The 20,228-nt window shown below is 46.3% G+C and overlaps 1 protein-coding gene across 2 annotated transcripts in view; it reads right to left on the bottom strand.

Annotated features, from left to right (window-relative positions):
• The window catches only part of PDE4A (phosphodiesterase 4A), a 272,456-nt gene that overhangs the window by 61,007 nt on the left and 191,221 nt on the right, over positions 1 to 20,228 (bottom strand). Inside the window, exon 1 of one of the 2 annotated variants that reach the window (XM_040414934.1) lies at positions 17,065 to 17,210. The exons of the other annotated variant lie outside the window; for it this stretch is intronic. Within the exon in view, the coding sequence (XP_040270868.1) occupies positions 17,065 to 17,171 (107 nt within the window). The 5' untranslated portion in view covers positions 17,172 to 17,210. Of the gene's footprint in view, positions 1 to 17,064; positions 17,211 to 20,228 lie in introns of those variants that run through there. 2 annotated transcript variants of the gene reach the window in all.

The following is a 20,228-nucleotide window of genomic DNA, read 5'->3' as shown; positions in this document are numbered from 1 at the left end:
TATTACCAACGACGATGATGATGTAATATTACCAACGATGATGATGATGTAATATTACTAACGATGATGATGATGTAAATATTACGAATGATGAGGATGATGATGATGTAATATTACCAATGATGAGGATGATGTAATATTACTAATGATGAGGATGATGTAATATTACTAATGATGAGGATGATGTAATATTACTAATGATGAGGATGATGTAATATTACTAATGATTAGGATGATGATGATGTAATATTACTAATGATTAGGATGATGATGTAGTAATATTACCAACGACGATGATGATGTAATATTACCAACGATGATGATGATGTAAATATTACAAATGATGAGGATGATGATGATGTAATATTACCAATGATGACGATGATGTAAATATTACTAATGATGAGGATGATGATGTAATATTACTAATGATTAGGATGATGATTATGTAATATTACTAATGATGAGGATGATGATGATGTAATATTACTAATGATTAGGATGATGATGATGTAATATTACTAATGACGAGGATGATGATGATGTAATATTACTAATGATTAGGATGATGATGATGTAATATTACTAATGATGAGGATGATGATGTAATATTACTAATGATGAGGATGATGTAATATTACTAATGATGAGGATGATGTAATATTACTAATGATGAGGATGATGTAATATTACTAATGATGAGGATGATGTAATATTACTAATGATTAGGATGATGATGATGTAATATTACTAATGATTAGGATGATGATGTAGTAATATTACCAACGACGATGATGATGTAATATTACCAACGATGATGATGATGTAATATTACTAACGATGATGATGATGTAAATATTACGAATGATGAGGATGATGATGATGTAATATTACCAATGATGACGATGATGTAAATATTACTAATGATGAGGATGATGATGTAATATTACTAATGATTAGGATGATGATTATGTAATATTACTAATGATGAGGATGATGATGATGTAATATTACTAATGATTAGGATGATGATGATGTAATATTACTAATGATGAGGATGATGATGATGTAATATTACTAATGATTAGGATGATGATGATGTAATATTACTAATGATGAGGATGATGATGTAATATTACTAATGATGAGGATGATGATGATGTAATATTACTAATGGTTAGGATGGTAATGATGATGATGATGTAATATTACTAACGATGAGGATGATGATGATGTAATATTACTAATGGTTAGGATGGTAATGATGATGATGATGTAATATTACTAACGATGAGGATGATGATGATGTAATATTACTAACGATGAGGATGTAATATTACTAACGATGAGGATGATGATGTAATATAACTAATGGACCACAACACCCTTATAATTAAATACTCCACTGTACCTGAGTACAAGGGGGTCATGTATACATACAGAAAGGCAGAAGTTCAAGCTCCCGATGCAAAATACACAAGAGCCGAGCCCCCCCCCCATCACTCGTAGTCTATGGCCGGGTTCTGACCACATCTCCTGAACCCTGTATAGTTACTCCCCTATATACAGTTACATACTATTCTTCTGCTGTGATGATCCAGAGGAAGGGAACCCCCCCCCCCATATTGTTGGCAGATGCCTTATATTAGGGGCAAAATTGCTACCCAACTGCAATGTGACAATTATCACAACTCCATGGACCTCTTTCCAGCGTCTAATTCAAAGACAATGAGGACACCCCTCCTCACACACCCTGAGAGCTCCTCACTGCTCTTACAGTAAAGAATCCTTCCCAAATAGAGGAACTTACACACCAAAACCAGCCGCCTTACCCACTGTGACCGAACAGATGTCCGAATAGATTTCTTAAGCCAATTGCCACTTTTAAAACGACGGCAGCCATTGGATTTGGCTGTCCAGGATCGATGCCACTTTTTCAAAAACGCTCTTTTCTCGTCCCATAGCCGTATCACCTGATGACTCTGTTACAACACGAGGCGTCTCGCTGCTTCCCGGCTGTTGACGTGCAAATCCCAGACAGCATGGCATCCACAGTGACCAACACGGAGCCCAAAGAGAAACTGCTCATGGGCACCGGCCATGCTTCACACAAGGATAAAAAGAAGCTGAGGCGGCAGTCACTCGACCAAACAACGCGACGGATAATTGACTAACGGCTAAGGACACGGGTCTGCGTCAGAGAGAAGGGATTTCGGAGGGAGGGAAGAGATCCCGCTTACGTCTCAGTGACACAAGAAAATTACGCAGGTAATAGGATTTGCAGGTTGTCCTGTATAAATCTTATAGGATTCCCCTAATCCAGCAGTCTCCACCCACAGAGATTGGCACGGAAAGGTCCGGATAAGACGCGCTGCCAGCTCATCCTTCTACAACTGGAGATTAAATAAGTGCGCACATGGATTTCCTGCATCAGCGAGAATAACTACACCCAGGACCCATGAAGTGAAGGGGGCACAGAGATACCGCTCACCCTCTGAACATGGGTAGAACAAAAAGGGGGCGATCACCGGCAAAGTGTCTGATGATGTAGTTTTCTTTCCCTTGTTTAAACCATCATCCGTTCCATGAGCAGAAAAATTATTTCACGGGTGACAAAGTTGTAGTGTGACGCAACGCTTTTTCCCCATACATCTACAACTTGAAATGAATAAAGTGCGCACATGGATTTCCTGCATCACAGAGTAAATACACCCAGGACCCATGCAGTGAAGGGGGCACAGAGATACCGCTCACCCGCAACGGGGGGCTGCATTCTATTAGAAAGACGCCCTCTGAGCATGGCTAGAACCATAAAAAACGGGCAGAACACCGGCAAAGTGTCTGATGAGGTTGTTTTCTTTCCCTTATAATACAAAATCACAACTGGTTAAACTGTCATGCGTTCCATCAGCAGAAAAATGATTCAATGGGTGACAAAGTTGCAGTGTGACGCAGCAGTTTTTCCACATGTCAACAACTTGTGATGAAAAAAGTGCGCACATGGATTTCCTATATCACAGAGTACACCAAAGACCCATGAAGTGAAGGGGGCACAGAGATACTTCTCACCCTCGATGGAAGCCGCATCCTATGAGAAAGACACCCTCTGAACATGGGTAGAACCAAAAAATAAAAAAATAATTTAAATGGGCAGAATTCCGGCAAAGTGTCTGATGATGTCGTTTTATTTTCCTTATAATATGAAATCACACAACTGTTTCATGAGCAGAAAAATGATTCAATGGGTGATAAAGTTGCAGTGTGACGCAGCGGTTTTTCCTTAGGTTTACAACGTGAAATGAATAAAGTGCGCACATGGATTTCCTGCATCACTAAGAGTAAATACACCCAGGACCCATGAAGTGAAGGGGGCACAGAGATACTTCTCAGTCCTGATGGAAGCCGCATCCTATAAGACACCCTCTGAACATGGGTAGAACAAAAAATATAAAAAGCAAACAAAAATGGGCAGGACACAGAGAAAATGTCTAATGATATGATTTCCTAATATAAGTAAAAGAAAACTACAACCGTTTCAGTTGTCATCTGTTCCGTGAGCAGAAAAAGGATTCAATGGGTGATAAAGTTGCAGTGTGACGCGGCAGTTCTTCCATACGTTTACAACTTGAGGCAAAAAAAGTGTGCACGTGTATTTCCTGCATTACTGAGAGCAAATATAGGCCAGGACCCATGAAGTGAAGGGGGCACACAGATACTTCTCACCCTCACAGCCGCATTCTATGAGACAGGGGACCTACAACTTGGCATCTCAAAAAAATAAAAAGCAAACAAAAATGGGCAGAATGCCGACAAAGTGTCTGATGATGTGATTTCTTATTATACGGAACAGAAAACTAAAACATTTCCCATGACTGTTTCAGTGGTTATCCGTTCCAGGAGCAGAAAACATCCAACGGGTGACAAAGTTGCAGTGTGACGCATCAGTTTTTCCATACATCTACAACTGGATATTAATAAAGTGTGCACATGGATTTTCTGTAGCACAGAGAGCAAATACACCCAGGATCCAAGAAGTGAAGGGGGCACAGAGATACTTCTCACCCTTCATGGGAGCCGCACTCTATGAGACAGGATTTACACCCTTTGAACATGGTAAGGCATAAAAATAAAAAAAAAAAGCACCAAAATGAGCAGAATACCCACAAAGTGGCTTTGGGTTTCGACAAGGGAATATACCCAAGCCAGATATCCCTCCATAATCGGGGTCCAAGGCATCGCCAGAATCCTACTCTGTACTGATGAGGGGCAAGCACCTGTCTACGGATGCACATCTGGCCTGGCTATATTCCCTGGTCATGTCCCAAGGCTTTTTGGCAAGTCAGATCTTGACTCCTAGGGAGCCACTTCCAATAGGTGGGGCTGGCGAGGGGCTTCTCTTTCTTGGGAGAAACAAAGTGTCGCATGATGTGATCTTTTTATCATAGGGAACAAAAAACAAAAAAATTTCCCACAACTGTTTTGGTTCTCTTCCATTCCATGGGGAGAAAAATGACGCAATGGATGACAAAGCTGCAGTGTGACGCATTCGTTTTTCCATACAATTTAACAAATAGAATAAGGTCCTTTTGCCAACATGAAAGACATGGCTATTATTTTTTTATTTTTTTTACGATTGTGGCGGCAATACGTTCCGAGCAGAATACGTCAGCACCATGTAACCAACAAGAACAATTAAAAGCACAAGTGGGTAGCAAGAGTTTTTTCCCAACAGATGCTTTGCATCTGTCTGGTTGGGGGGGGGGGGGGGGGTTCATCTGTGTCAAGGGTAGCGGGACCCTTGGGCAATAGAGGCGCAGTGAACCCCTGACTATCCTACCCTTAGCTTGACAAGTACATAGTGCATTTACATAGATTATCCTGGGCCCCCGAAGTGAGGCCTGGCATCTGGCCAAGAAGGAGCCAGGGAAGGTCCGGCCGTTCTATTCCATGCAGTAAAAAAACGGTAACCTCGGCAGATGGAACCGACGAGATGTCAAAATTGTACCCGTCTGGCCTCCCTTGATATAATGGGGGACTATGGGTCCATTTAATATACGCTTTAGGAGCTTTATGGTAAAAGTTCACTGCAGACGCAATGTGAAATAAGTTTTAGCAGACAAGTGGGAGTGGGAAAATTTGCTCTATGTGTGCACTTTATTATACTTCAAATGATTTCGGAAAGGCCAGGAGGGGGAACCCCTCTTATTTGGGTGGCAAAACCAAGCACCACAATGGGGGGTCCCATGTATAACCACCTGCCCTATTTCCCCTCCCCTGCCAAGTTCTTCAGGATGGCAACCAAAAGGCCACAGTGATTTGGTGTGGTCACCAGCCAGAAGGACTCTCCAGTAAATAAATACCAGGAAACATACGAAGTTACACAAGCACTTCTAGGACCTGATATACAACTGGTCAACCAAGGTAAGCTCCTGGGGACTCCCGAACATGGCGGAGTCGTCCACACAGCAGCAGCACAAGGAAGTGAAAGTGCTACTTTTAATAGGAACGAGAGCTTTTGTTTTGGAAGTTCACATGAACTTTGGACGTGTGGGCTGTAAAGAGAAATAAAAATTAAAATGAAAACCTGCGAGATAGAAAACAGGCAAGGTATAATGTGTGTGTGTGTGGGGGAGGGGGGGCGAGTACGGGGTGATGGGCTCACATATGGAGAGCATGTTAAGGTCATGGTTCACCAGGTTCAGGTGAGCCTTATCTAAACCTATGTAGGAGTTCTTCCTTTGTAGGCTCTTTAGCCTATCACACAGCAGTAGAAGAGGGTGATGATTCTGTAGGAGGCAGTGACCTACTCCCGATACAAGCTTTGTGAAAACAAGAATGCATGTGAGAAAGATGCAAGGAGGGGAATGGAGACAAGATGGTTCACAGACTGATCATGTATAGCGGAAAAGTCTTGCAGCAGCACAGAGTATTTTAAACAGCGGAATGTGGTGGTGGTGATGATGATGTTGATGAAGGCAGTGACCCGTCCATTTATATGGTGATGTTTGTAAGGACAAGGCTACATATAATAGGGAATCGAGACACGTGATGAATTCAGAGACTGAAAGTTAACTAGTAGAAGGATCTGGGCCCCCAGTAGGGTCTACAGCAGCACAGAGTATTTTAAGAGAGGATTCCATATCTTGTGGAATGTAATGCCCCCTATGAGGACTCCACGGAAAAGGAGGGTCAATGATGATCTGCTGAATAAGTACTGACTATCTGTAGGTACGTCCTTGGCACAGTACGCACGGTATATACTCTGCTCTCGCTTCCATATTCTCGTCCCTGAAACCATCTAAAAGAGGTTCCTTCTGAACAAGAATGAGCGTGGGAACAGCCGACACCTCTACACTCAGAGTGATGTCTGTCCCCACCACGTGGCCAGTCACCCACGCCGATGAGGACACTATTGGCTGGAGGCTTAGAAGAAATGGACATAGGAAATTGACAACCACAAATCCCCCTCCCTCTACCCAATAGAAATGCCCACCAACAATGGTGACACCGGAAAGTGCCGGTACATCTGACCATCCTAAATAGAAAAAGTCCTTGGCCATCCGATAACTGAAGATAATATGAGCAAGGGATCTCGAGTACATATTATATTCTGTTCCTAAATCCTATTACGGACTCGTGTATTAAAGTAGAAGAGTCAATTTTTTAATTAGAAAGGTCAACTAACAATGGCGGCACGGTGGGAGGTCGCGGTGAAAATCACCTTCAAACCTGCATTTCCTCCACCGGTATTTTATGGCACCCAAAGTTACCAACTGAGCAACAGATTAGAGGGTTGGCCGCACTGAGGACCCTAAACAGGGGTCCCCCGTAATATTACTGTCAAAAGCTCTAATAGGGTATATGAAAATTCTAAATTCTGCCACATGAGTCAGTGTATTACACCAGCATACAATAACGGCGCACAGGTACCAGTCCTAAACTAAGCTAATGACACAAGGACCTTTTTCCCCAGGGAATACAATTCTGACCTGGTCATGTGACCTATAGATGCTTTGCTCGTTACAGTTACTACAGCTGTGTCTTGATGTTATAACCTGAATACACCGCTAATAACATATCTCCCAAAATCAGGATAGAGAGAATATTAGAGAGCTGAACCCAACCCTTGTGCAGTATCATAGGGCTCCTTTAATACTTTCCTAAAGTTACTACTACATGGTAAATATACATGAAATCTTCAAGAATTTTGGCCAACCTGAGAATGTGACCGTTCTCTCGACAAGACTGAACAATTTCCTAACTTCTTCGAGTGAAGGCCACTGGCTGCGCCAAGTCACAACAAGAAGACATTTCACATTCCTGCCTTGTCTCATGAGCGAGGGGAAAGGTCCTGCGATCACACTTCCTCCACGTGAGCGGTCTCGTCTTGGTCCCTTCTGAAGACAAGTGTACAGTGTGCCAGTGCAGGCAATCCCCTGAGTTGCCACAATCAGATCGGGCAATTTTAATTAAACGTATTGCAATGGGAAGGAGTAGGACAGTGCAGGGACTGTGCATTACTGATGAAACTTGGGTAAATTACATCTCCATAGCTTCTAAATATGACTGAAGTAACATCCTGGACCCAACTAAAAGATGAACTGGATGTCAAGAGCAATAACTGGCAGACAAAGGACAACCGACCCAATAGCTGGCAGTCACGTAATCTTAAAGTGTACCTGAGTTTTCAAAAAAAAAGTTTGTTCCCTAAAGTTTCCTTCAGCCATATTAATCCCTGTTTCATCTACACAGCTAGATGCATTTCTCTCAGAAGCAGGGGGCATCTCCCTTCTGCCAGTACTGCATGCAGTGACCTCACTCCCCTTACTTCCCACTATGTTTATTTCCTTCCAGGGAACTCAGGAAGCTGATAGGGAGGGATAAATCACACTCCGAGACAGGCAGGAGGCTCCTGTGATGTTCAGAAGCTGTGTAGGAGCAGTTATTTTATCAGGCTCAGGATCTCAGCTAGCTCTGACACCCCCCCCCCCCCCCCCCCCCACACACACTTCCTCTCAGCCCGCTTCTGTGTCTCTGTTACAAGGGACGGCTCTTGCCTGATAACAGACAGTGGACTGCAACTTAAGAGGAAGTGAGACCCCTCGAGAACATGACTACAGCTTTTTTTATTTATTTTTTGGTGGATGCAGGCAGATTTTTTAAATGAAGTGATTTAGAAATTGATACTATTTTTATTAAAATAAAATAAAAATTACATTGTATGAAATTACAATGGCCCTTTAATGGACATGAATGTGTGGTGTACAGCCAGCACCGAATGTATGATCCACCATCACTCCCTGGATGTCCACCTTCTATGGTCCATTTCCAGCGGTGACTGTAGCTGTAATATTTGATATCACGACCACTTCTGTGGGATAAAGGATTCCTGGACCCTTCACTCCCCTCCCTCCCAGTCTAATCAATTTATACTGTCAAATGTCCTTTGTTACCATCGATCTAACCACACCAGTGGCTTTAATTAGGGCACATTACAGGGGGTGAAACACGTCATGGAGTGCACCCACCGCTATAATGTGCATCAGACTAAATGTACAGCAATGTGATCTGTGTATTACTGCTGGCAGGAGAAGGGACGTCTATTAGCTTTATTTTTCTGTCTAATTATTTTGGTCGCAGATTCTGATTTGTCAGATTACAGACTGTTTTACAAAATCCCAATTATGTCCTTGTGAACGAGCCAGACGAGATAAAACGGCAAGCAATGTCCAAGGCTGGTGAAGAAATAAGACCTAGGTACCTCCCCTCTCAGCCCGTATACAGAGATACATAGTATACAGTATATAATCTGCTCAGCGTAATACACAAACCTCTCCTCCTCCTAATACACAGACACCAGGACACACAGACCTCTCCTCCTCCTAATACACAGACATCAGGACACGGACCTCTCCTTCTCCTAATACACAGACACCAGGACACACAGACCTCTCCTCCTCCTAATACACAGACATCAGGACACACAGACCTCTCCTCCTCCTAATACACAGACATCAGGACACACAGACCTCTCCTCCTCCTAATACACAGACATCAGGACACACAGACCTCTCCTCCTCCTAATACACAGACCTCTCCTCCTCCTAATACACAGACATCAGGACACACAGACCTCTCCTAATACACAGACATCAGGACACACAGACCTCTCCTCCTCCTAATACACAGACATCAGGACACGGACCTCTCCTTCTCCTAATACACAGACATCAGGACACAGACCTCTCCTTCTCCTAATACACAGACATCAGGAAACACAGACCTCTCCTTCTCCTAATACACAGACACCAGGACACACAGACCTCTCCTCCTCCTAATACACAGACATCAGGACACGGACCTCTCCTTCTCCTAATACACAGACACCAGGACACACAGACCTCTCCTCCTCCTAATACACAGACATCAGGACACACAGACCTCTCCTCCTCCTAATACACAGACATCAGGACACACAGACCTCTCCTCCTCCTAATACACAGACATCAGGACACACAGACCTCTCCTCCTCCTAATACACAGACCTCTCCTCCTCCTAATACACAGACATCAGGACACACAGACCTCTCCTAATACACAGACATCAGGACACACAGACCTCTCCTCCTCCTAATACACAGACATCAGGACACGGACCTCTCCTTCTCCTAATACACAGACATCAGGACACAGACCTCTCCTTCTCCTAATACACAGACATCAGGAAACACAGACCTCTCCTTCTCCTAATACACAGACACCAGGACACACAGACCTCTCCTCCTCCTAATACATAGACATCAGGACACACAGACCTCTCCTTCTCCTAATACACAGACATCAGGACACACAGACCTCTCCTCCTCCTAATACACAGACATCAGGACACACAGACCTCTCCTCCTCCTAATACACAGACATCAGGACACACAGACCTCTCCTTCTCCTAATACACAGACACCAGGACACACAGACCTCTCCTCCTCCTAATACACAGACATCAGGACACACAGACCTCTCCTCCTCCTAATACACAGACCTCTCCTTCTCCTAATACACAGACATCAGGACACACAGACCTCTCCTCCTCCTAATACACAGACATCAGGACACACAGACCTCTCCTAATACACAGACATCAGGACACACAGACCTCTCCTCCTCCTAATACACAGACATCAGGACACGGACCTCTCCTTCTCCTAATACACAGACATCAGGACACAGACCTCTCCTTCTCCTAATACACAGACATCAGGAAACACAGACCTCTCCTTCTCCTAATACACAGACACCAGGACACACAGACCTCTCCTCCTCCTAATACACAGACATCAGGACACACAGACCTCTCCTTCTCCTAATACACAGACATCAGGACACACAGACCTCTCCTCCTCCTAATACACAGACATCAGGACACACAGACCTCTCCTCCTCCTAATACACAGACATCAGGACACACAGACCTCTCCTCCTCCTAATACACAGACATCAGGACACACAGACCTCTCCTCCTCCTAATACACAGACCTCTCCTTCTCCTAATACACAGACATCAGGACACACAGACCTCTCCTACTCCTAATACACAGACATCAGGACACACAGACTTCTCCTCCTCCTAATACACAGACATCAGGACACACAGACTTCTCCTCCTCCTAATACACAGACATCAGGACACACAGACCTCTCCTCCTCCTAATACACAGACATCAGGACACACAGACCTCTCCTCCTCCTAATACACAGACATCAGGACACACAGCCCTCTCCTCCTCCTAATACACAGACATCAGGACACACAGACCTCTCCTCATCCTAATACACAGACATCAGGACACACAGACCTCTCCTCCTCCTAATACACAGACATCAGGACACACAGACCTCTCCTCCTCCTAATACACAGACATCAGGACACACAGACCTCTCCTCCTCCCAATACACAGGACACACAGACCTCTCCTCGTTCTAATACACAGACCTCCCCTCCTCCTAATACACAGACATCAGGACACACAGACCTCTCCTCCTCCTAATACACAGACATCAGGACACACAGACCTCTCCTCCTCCTAATGTACAGACATCAGGACACACAGACCTCTCCTCCTCCTAATACACAGACATCAGGACACACAGACATTTCCTTCTCCTAATACACAGACATCAGGACAAACAGACCTCTCCTCCTCCTAATACACAGACATCAGGACACACAGCCCTCTCCTCCTCCTAATACACAGACATCAGGACACATAGACCTCTCCTTCTCCTAATACACAGACATCAGGACACACAGACTTCTCCTCCTCCTAATACACAGACATCAGGACACACAGCCCTCTCCTCCTCCTAATACACAGACATCAGGACACACAGACCTCTCCTCCTCCTAATACACAGGACACACAGACCTCTTCTCCTCCTCCTAATACACAGACATCAGGACACACAGACATTTCCTTCTCCTAATACACAGACATCAGGACACACAGACCTCTTCTCCTCCTAATACACAGACATCAGGACACACAGACCTCTCCTCCTCCTAATACACAGACATCAGGACACACAGACCTCTCCTCCTTCTAATACACAGGACACACAGACCTCTCCTCATCCTAATACACAGACATCAGGACACAAAGATCTCTCCTCCTAATACACAGACATCAGGACACAGACCTCTCCTCCTCCTAATACACAGACATCAGGACACACAGACCTCTCCTCCTCCTAATACACAGATATCAGGACACACAGACCTCTCCTCCTCCTAATACACAGACATCAGGACACACAGCCCTCTCCTCCTCCTAATACACAGACATCAGGACACACAGACCTCTCTTCATCCTAATACACAGACATCAGGACACACAGACCTCTCCTCCTTCTAATACACAGACATCAGGACACACAGACCTCTCCTCCTCCTAATACACAGACATCAGGACACACAGACCTCTCCTCCTCCTAATACACAGACATCAGGACACACAGACCTCTCCTCCTCCTAATACACAGACATCAGGACACACAGACCTCTCTTCATCCTAATACACAGACATCAGGACACACAGACCTCTCCTCCTTCTAATACACATACATCAGGACACACAGACCTCCCCTCCTCCTAACACACAGACATCAGGACACACAGACCTCTCCTCCTCCTAATACACAGACATCAGGACACACAGACCTCTCCTCCTCCTAATACACAGACCTCTCCTTCTCCTAATACACAGACATCAGGACACACAGACCTCTCCTCCTCCTAATACACAGACATCAGGACACACAGACCTCTCCTCATCCTAATACACAGACATCAGGACACACAGACCTCTCCTCCTCCTAATAAACAGACATCAGGACACACAGACCTCTCCTCCTCCTAATACACAGACATCAGGACCCACAGACCTCTCCTCCTTCTAATACACAGACATCAGGACACACAGACCTCTCCTCCTCCTAATACACAGACATCAGGAGACACAGACCTCTCCTCATCCTAATACACAGACATCAGGACACACAGACCTCTCCTCATCCTAATACACAGACATCAGGACACACAGACCTCTCCACATCCTAATACACAGACATCAGGAGACACAGACCTCTCCTCATCCTAATACACAGACATCAGGACACACAGACCTCTCCTCATCCTAATACACAGACATCAGGACACACAGACCTCTCCTCCTCCTAATACACAGACATCAGGACACACAGACATTTCCTTCTCCTAATACACAGACATCAGGACACACAGCCCTCTCCTCCTAATACACAGACATCAGGACAGACAGACCTCTCCTCATCCTAATACACAGACATCAGGACACACAGACCTCTCCTCCTAATACACAGGACACACAGACCTCTCCTCCTCCTAATACACAGACATTAGGACACACAGACCTCTCCTCCTCCTAATACACAGACATCAGGACACACAGACCTCTCTTCATCCTAATACACAGACATCAGGACACACAGACCTCTCCTCCTCCTAATACACAGGACACACAGACCTCTCCTCCTCCTAATACACATACATCAGGACACACAGACATTTCCTTATTCTAATACACAGACATCAGGACACAAAGACCTCTCCTCCTAATAGACAGACATCAGGACACACAGACCTCTCTTTATCCTAATACACAGACATCAGGACACACAGACCTCTCCTCCTCCTAATACACAGGACACACAGACCTCTCCTCCTCCTAATACACAGACAACAGGACACAAAGACCTCTCCTCCTAATAGACAGACATCAGGACACACAGACCTCTCCTCCTCCTAATACACAGGACACACAGACCTCTCCTCCTCCTAATACACAGACATCAGGACACACAGACCTCTCCTCCTCCTAATACACAGACATCAGGACACACAGACCTCTCCTCCTCCTAATACACAGACATCAGGACACACAGACCTCTCCTCATCCTAATACACAGACATCAGAACACACAGACCTCTCCTACTCCTAATACACAGACCTCTCCTTCTCCTAATACACAGACATCAGGACACACAGACCTCTCCTCCTAATACACAGACATCAGGACACACAGACCTCTCCTCCTCCTAATACACAGACATCAGGACACAAAGATCTCTCCTCCTCCTAATACACAGACCTCTCCTTCTCCTAATACACAGACATCAGGACACACAGACCTCTCCTCCTAATACACAGACATCAGGACACACAGACCTCTCCTCCTCCTAATACACAGACATCAGGACACACAGACCTCTCCTCCTAATACACAGACATCAGGACACACAGACCTCTCCTCCTTCTAATACACAGACATCAGGACACACAGACCTCTCCTCTTCCTAATACACAGACATCAGGACACACAGACCTCTCCTCCTCCTAATACACAGACATCAGGACACACAGACATTTCCTTATTCTAATACACAGACATCAGGACACACAGACCTCTCCTCCTCCTAATACACAGACATCAGGACACACAGATCTTTCCTCTTTCTAATACAAAGACATCAGGACACACAGACCTCTCCTCCTCCTAATACACAGACATCAGGACACACAGACCTCTCCTCCTCCTAATACACAGACATCAGGACACACAGACCTCTCCTCCTCCTAATACAGAGACATCAGGACACACAGACCTCTCCTCCTCCTAATACACAGGACACACAGACCTCTCCTCCTCCTAATACACAGACATCAGGACACACAGACCTCTCCTCCTCCTAATACAGAGACATCAGGACACACAGACCTCTCCTCCTCCTAATACACAGACATCAGGACACACAGACCTCTCCTCCTCCTAATACACAGACATCAGGACACACAGACCTCTCCTCCTCCTAATACACAGACATCAGGACACACAGACCTCTCCTCCTCCTAATACACAGACATCAGGACACACAGACCTCTCCTCCTCCTAATACACAGACATTAGAACGGCTGTTAAGAAGTTAAAAATGGATTATGTGGATGACAGAATGAATTTCCATCGCTCCATGTAAATTAATCGATTTGTCAAACAGACTGCACTTGGATCGTGTGTGAACAGGTGTCTATGTCATGGTCTAATGTCAGATTGGGATCATTCCCACGGCTTCATGCACACTCTCGGGCAGTCGGTGTAGCAGGTGTATACAAAGCAATGGCCTGAAGCCTTCAGGGATGTAAATGAGAAGGGGGTGCGGCGACCTAATCAGATCTATGGACATGGTCATCTCCAGGCATCTCCACTCAACCGGAGTCAACCAGCCTGGGGCTCAGGATGAAACTCCAGCTGACGTCCCTGCAACTATGAAACTCCAAGCCCCACCATCAGGAGGACAACATAGATGGTTATCCTCCATCAGGAGGACACTGCTCCCCAATATGTATCCCCCAGAGTCCTTCCGGCTGTGGATACTTGGGTTCTGCTAGAAGGCATCTCAGGAACATGTAGTAGATGCTTCTGGCCGATCACAGCTACAAAAATATCCCACCACTGTGTGAGTATAGAAAATGGTCCCGGCACAGAAGTTCACACAACTGTTATAGGGGGACCCCCAGTGGAGAGTCGGGAGCCCCCCATACACATCAGATGGGCGGCCACGCCAGCCGACATATGTCTAATGTGTAGAGTCTGTAATGCTTTAAGTCAGTGTAATCGTTCTAGGACCCCAAGTGTCATCATCCTGTACCCCAAGTGTCATCCTCCTGTACCCCAAGTGTCATCCTCCTGTACCCCAAGTGTCATCCTCCTGTACCCCAAGTGTCATCCTCCTGTACCCCAAGTGTCAGCGTGTCATTATCCTGTACCTCAAGTGTCATCCTCCTGTACCCCAAGTGTCGGGGTGTCATTATCCTGTACCCCAAGTGTCAGCGTGTCATTATCCTGTACCCCAAGTGTCATCCTCCTGTACCCCAAGTGTCAGCGTGTCATTATCCTGTACCCCAAGTGTCAGCGTGTCATCCTCCTGTACCCCAAGTGTCATCCTCCTGTACCCCTAGTGTCAGCATATCATCCTGTACCCCAAGTGTCATTATCCTTTACCCCAAGTGTCAGCATATCATCCTGTACCCCAAGTGTCATTATCCTTTACCCCAAGTGTCAGCATATCATCCTGTACCCCAAGTGTCAGCATCATTATCCTGTACCCCAAGTGTCAGCGTCATCATCCTGTACCCCAAGTGTCATTATCCTGTACCCCAAGTGTCATTATCCTGTACCCCAAGTGTCATTATCCTGTACCTCAAGTGTCAGCATCATTATCCTGTACCCCAAGTGTCAGCGTCATTATCCTGTACCCCAAGTGTCAGTGTCATTATCCTGTACCCCAAGTGTCAGTGTCATTATCCTGTACCCCAAGTGTCATCATCCTGTACCCCAAGTGTCAGCGTCATTATCCTGTACCCCAAGTATCAGTGTCATCATCCTGTACCCCAAGTATCAGTGTCATCATCCTGTACCCCAAGTATCAGTGTCATTATCCTGTACCCCAAGTATCAGTGTCATTATCCTGTACCCCAAGTATCAGTGTCATCATCCTGTACCCCAAGTATCAGTGTCATTATCCTGTACCCCAAGTATCAGTGTCATCATCCTGTACCCCAAGTGTCAGTGTCATTATCCTGTACCCCGAGTGTCAGTGTCACCGTCCTGTCCCTGTGACGTCCATCTGCAGTGTGGCAGAATGTGATCTGTTGGGGCACACTGTGTATGGATATGATGGCGTGAGCTGCACACTTCCATACACACAGGAGTCGTACGTCTGTGAGCAGCGTATAACTATCCAGCGCTGGGTTTACTTACACAAGACACCTGCACAGTGTGCGCGGCCCTAATCCCTATGTATACACGGTCACGCCGCTGTACATACACAGCTCTACTGTGCTCTCCCTGGCACCAGTAACCACGATACAGTATTAACCCTGTTATCTAGTATAGTAACCTCCGCACCTGCAGAGCGCAAGCTTATGGGACAACTCTCCCTTTACCTTAAGAAGGGTCTGTTTATTAGAGTGCAAGCTCTGCAGGCCAGTGATGAAGGTGTCCATTTATGAATTGGCCCATTGTCACCCTCTCTAACCCATTTCAATAGAAGATAAGTGGCTGCTGGATACACCTGTCGCCGCTGATCTTTGGGGACTATGAGGCATGGGACAGAACTTTTAGGATCCTCGCTCCAGATGGCAACCTTGTCTTTGGTGACGGTCCGCCCAGCAGCAGTCTGTCAGGATTTGGGGGCGTTCGGGGGTCCGCCAGGCACCTTCTTAGAGGGATAATTGGCTATGAATCCAGCACAGCCCATAGCAGGGACATTGGAAAGTCCTCATTATAACAAATGGCTCCGGCGGATGGAACGTAGCCGGAGTAGGAACATATCATTATACTGGAGACACCAGTTCCACCCAGTCTATTCCAATCCCACCTGCTGACCCCGTGCGCCATCCCAGTATACTATACAAGCGCCCTAGACTACGCTCCGGAGTATGTTGGTGCCAAGGCTGAGACGGCAGAACTGACCTGACAGATTTCATCAGCCGATGCTTCTTGATGTCCTCCTCGCTGAAGGAAAAATGCATTCTGGGTATCCTTGGAACCCGCAGGGCACCCCGGCTTCTGGCGGGCATAGGGTGTATGAAGGTCCTCCGCGGTTCTACCCCCGGGGACAGAAGTTTGCAGAGAGAAGAAAGTCCTTTCCTCTTCAGAGACTGAACTGTCAGCGTCCTGGCCGTGCGAGGCGTGCACACTCGCTGGCCGTGCACACCCCCTCCGGGCAGCGGGGCCAGAAGTCCTGGAAATGGATTACACTGGAGGGCGTCGGTCCCATTACATAAGAGGGTTACTCCGCTACAGTTAACCCTTCGGCTACAGGGTGGGGACAGGGCGTGGAGTAACACTGGGGGGGTCTTAGGGAAAGGACAGTGATGTGCTGCGGTGGCACCTGCAGAATATCAGGACAGCTCAGTCTGCACTGGGGGAGGGAGAATACCAGTCAGCAGTACATACTGGGAGATCCGACAAGCTTAGGGGGTTGTCCTCCCATCGCTAGGATAGCTGCGGGTCGCACCTCTGGGACCTGCTCCAATCTCCAGAACGGGGTCCACAAAGTGAAGGAGAGCACATGACGCATGCGCAGTGTGTTCTCCATTCACTTCTATGGGAGTAGATTTTCGGAAGTCCCATGGCAGTGAATGGAGAGTGCATGTCCACCTCTCTATCGGACTAAGCCGAGCCAGTGCTTGGCTATTACGGAGGGTGGACGCGCATGTGCGGTATATGCTCTCCTTCACTTTGGGGGGGGGGGGGGTCCCGTTCTGGAGATAGGAGCGGGTCCCACACCTATCTGACATGGCTGGCATATCCTAGCAATGTCTGAGATGGGAATACCCCTTTAAGTGTCAGGCGGCTGCTGCCAACGTGATTATAGGACGCACATGACGAGAATATAGCGCTGCCACTCAGACTATAGATGGAGTATTGTGCACCATTACGAAAAAAGAATAAAAAACACTCCACTACCTTCCTGCGGCGAGGGTCTCGTCCCGCTCTTCTGGTCCCTGACGGACCACTCGTGGTCACAGGCACCGCTGTAGCCGTTCGCTATCCTCAGCGCTGACACGGCCCCCCAATGTCATAAGACTGCTGCAGTGGTGCAGGTGACCATGGACAGGACGTGACAGTTGTGGTGGTCCGCCAGCCCAGAAGGGACAGGAGCCCAAGCGCTGGGGCGGCGGCGTGAACGTTTTTTTTTTCCTTTCTTTACGTTATACATAAAATTGGTTTTGGTGTCAGGAGACTCCTTCAAGGGAAGCCATTCGGACGCTGTGTATTATACGTGCTGTGTATAGCACTATATGGCGGTATTACATTATGTGGACTGAAATAAAGGCAAACTGTCTGAACATGGCAGCTGGAGGATCCTGCTTCATCATCTTCTATAAAAAAAACGGTTCTGCTGCTGTTATAGGTCTCGATGAAGGCCGTCATACTGGCAGGTCCACCGTCACACCACTCGGCGTGTTTGGCGCCATTATATTCCACGTCCTAAAAAGGACCTTTAGCACTAAAGACAGTCGTGTCTTCAATAAATAATCACGGAAACCGTAATAATGGAGGGCAGGAAGGAAGGTTTTCATATTTGGTTATTACTAATGGGTCGCTGAAACGTCCACATCAATATCTACATCCGCTCCGCCTTATACGTGTGCGATCACGGTTAAAAAATGAGAACTCCACTGCCCCCGAAAGGAATAAAACGGGGACATGCTGTCAGTGGTGCAGCCTCAGGCTTTGGGCCTGCACCTTTCAGGGATTAGATCTCAGCCTAGATATTGAAAAGCAGTTTTCACCTTTTTAATGCGCGTTAAAGGGACATTTATACCAGCAGTCACCTTTAAAGTACTTTTAATCACCTGTCTCCAACTCTTAGGATCCTATACTAGTGGCCTCTGAATGCCCGACTCTTCATATAACATACTGGTCCACCACTGACATTTGCCAAGGCCGGCCTATGACAGGGTTAGTAAAACATGCCGACTTCTTAATAACAGCGCCACACTTGTGCACAGGTTGTGCCTGGTACTGCAGCTCCGTTCCATTAAAGTTAATGGGGCAGAGCTGCAATACGTGTGAGCTAAGGTAGAATTAAGACTGAGGCGCCCAACGTGACTGTCCATACTGGACAGTCTCTTTTTTCTCCTCAGACCACTGATGATCGGCTGTAATCAGTAGAGGAACCTGGCAGCAGGTGCTGTGTTTCCCTGCAGCGCCACCGCAGGTGACATTAAGTACTACATTACCATTAAATGCAATTATGCACACGATCATATCCGTTTTGTGGCATCTGCAAAATACGGATGCGATCCATGTGCCGTCCACATCTTTTTTTTTTTTTTTTGCAGACCCATTGACTTCAATGGGTCCGTGGTCTGCGTTTTGTGGGCCTATTTATCGTTTTGCGAAAGGGACTACAGATGCGCAGGGACGATCCACATCCGTATGTCCGCAAAAAAAGTATAACATGTCCTGTACTTGCTGCAAAAACGTGGCCCACAAACCCACTGAAGTCAGCGGGGGTCATTTACAACGTTTTTTTGTTTCCTTTTGGCGTATAATTTTTTTTGTCACTTTAAACGCTCGTGCGACAATATTTGGATTGTCGGACACTGGGCCGGGGCCTTGGCAAACTTTACGCCAGGAATAAAGGGTAAAAGTTGTTAAAGGCACAAGGACTACCACAGTTGCACCTAATTTACGACAGGGTGCATGTCATAAATTAGGCGCATCTTCCGGCAAAAAGACAGCCAAAAAATGACGGTCTAAATAAATGACCCCCAACGGGTCTGCAAAAAATGCGGATGCAACACGGACGGCATCTGTATTTTACAGACCGCAGAATGTATACGGTCGCGTGCATGAGGCCCTAGCTGTGACGCACGGACATGCCGGGTCCTCCAGAGCACGAGAGGTTCTTCTCAGGTCCTTAAGTCCTACTCGTCTCCTTAACCCGGAACGACCCTTTTAGGGTATTATAAAGTCAGACTACCCCTTTAATATTACATGTGCAGCAGATATGAGGAGCTGACAAAGAACAGGCTTCAGTGGTAAAAGGATAAATATTTGACCAGAGATAAGAAGGCAAATCTCAGGTCTGAGTGACGTAGATCCAGGACCATGATGTACAG

The sequence above is a fragment of the Bufo bufo genome, chromosome 1, assembly GCF_905171765.1.
Source record: "Bufo bufo chromosome 1, aBufBuf1.1, whole genome shotgun sequence".
NCBI classification, from domain to species: Eukaryota; Metazoa; Chordata; class Amphibia; order Anura; family Bufonidae; genus Bufo; species Bufo bufo.
Note: the sequence above shows the minus strand (reverse complement) of the source record. Positions and strands in the feature narration are given on the sequence as shown.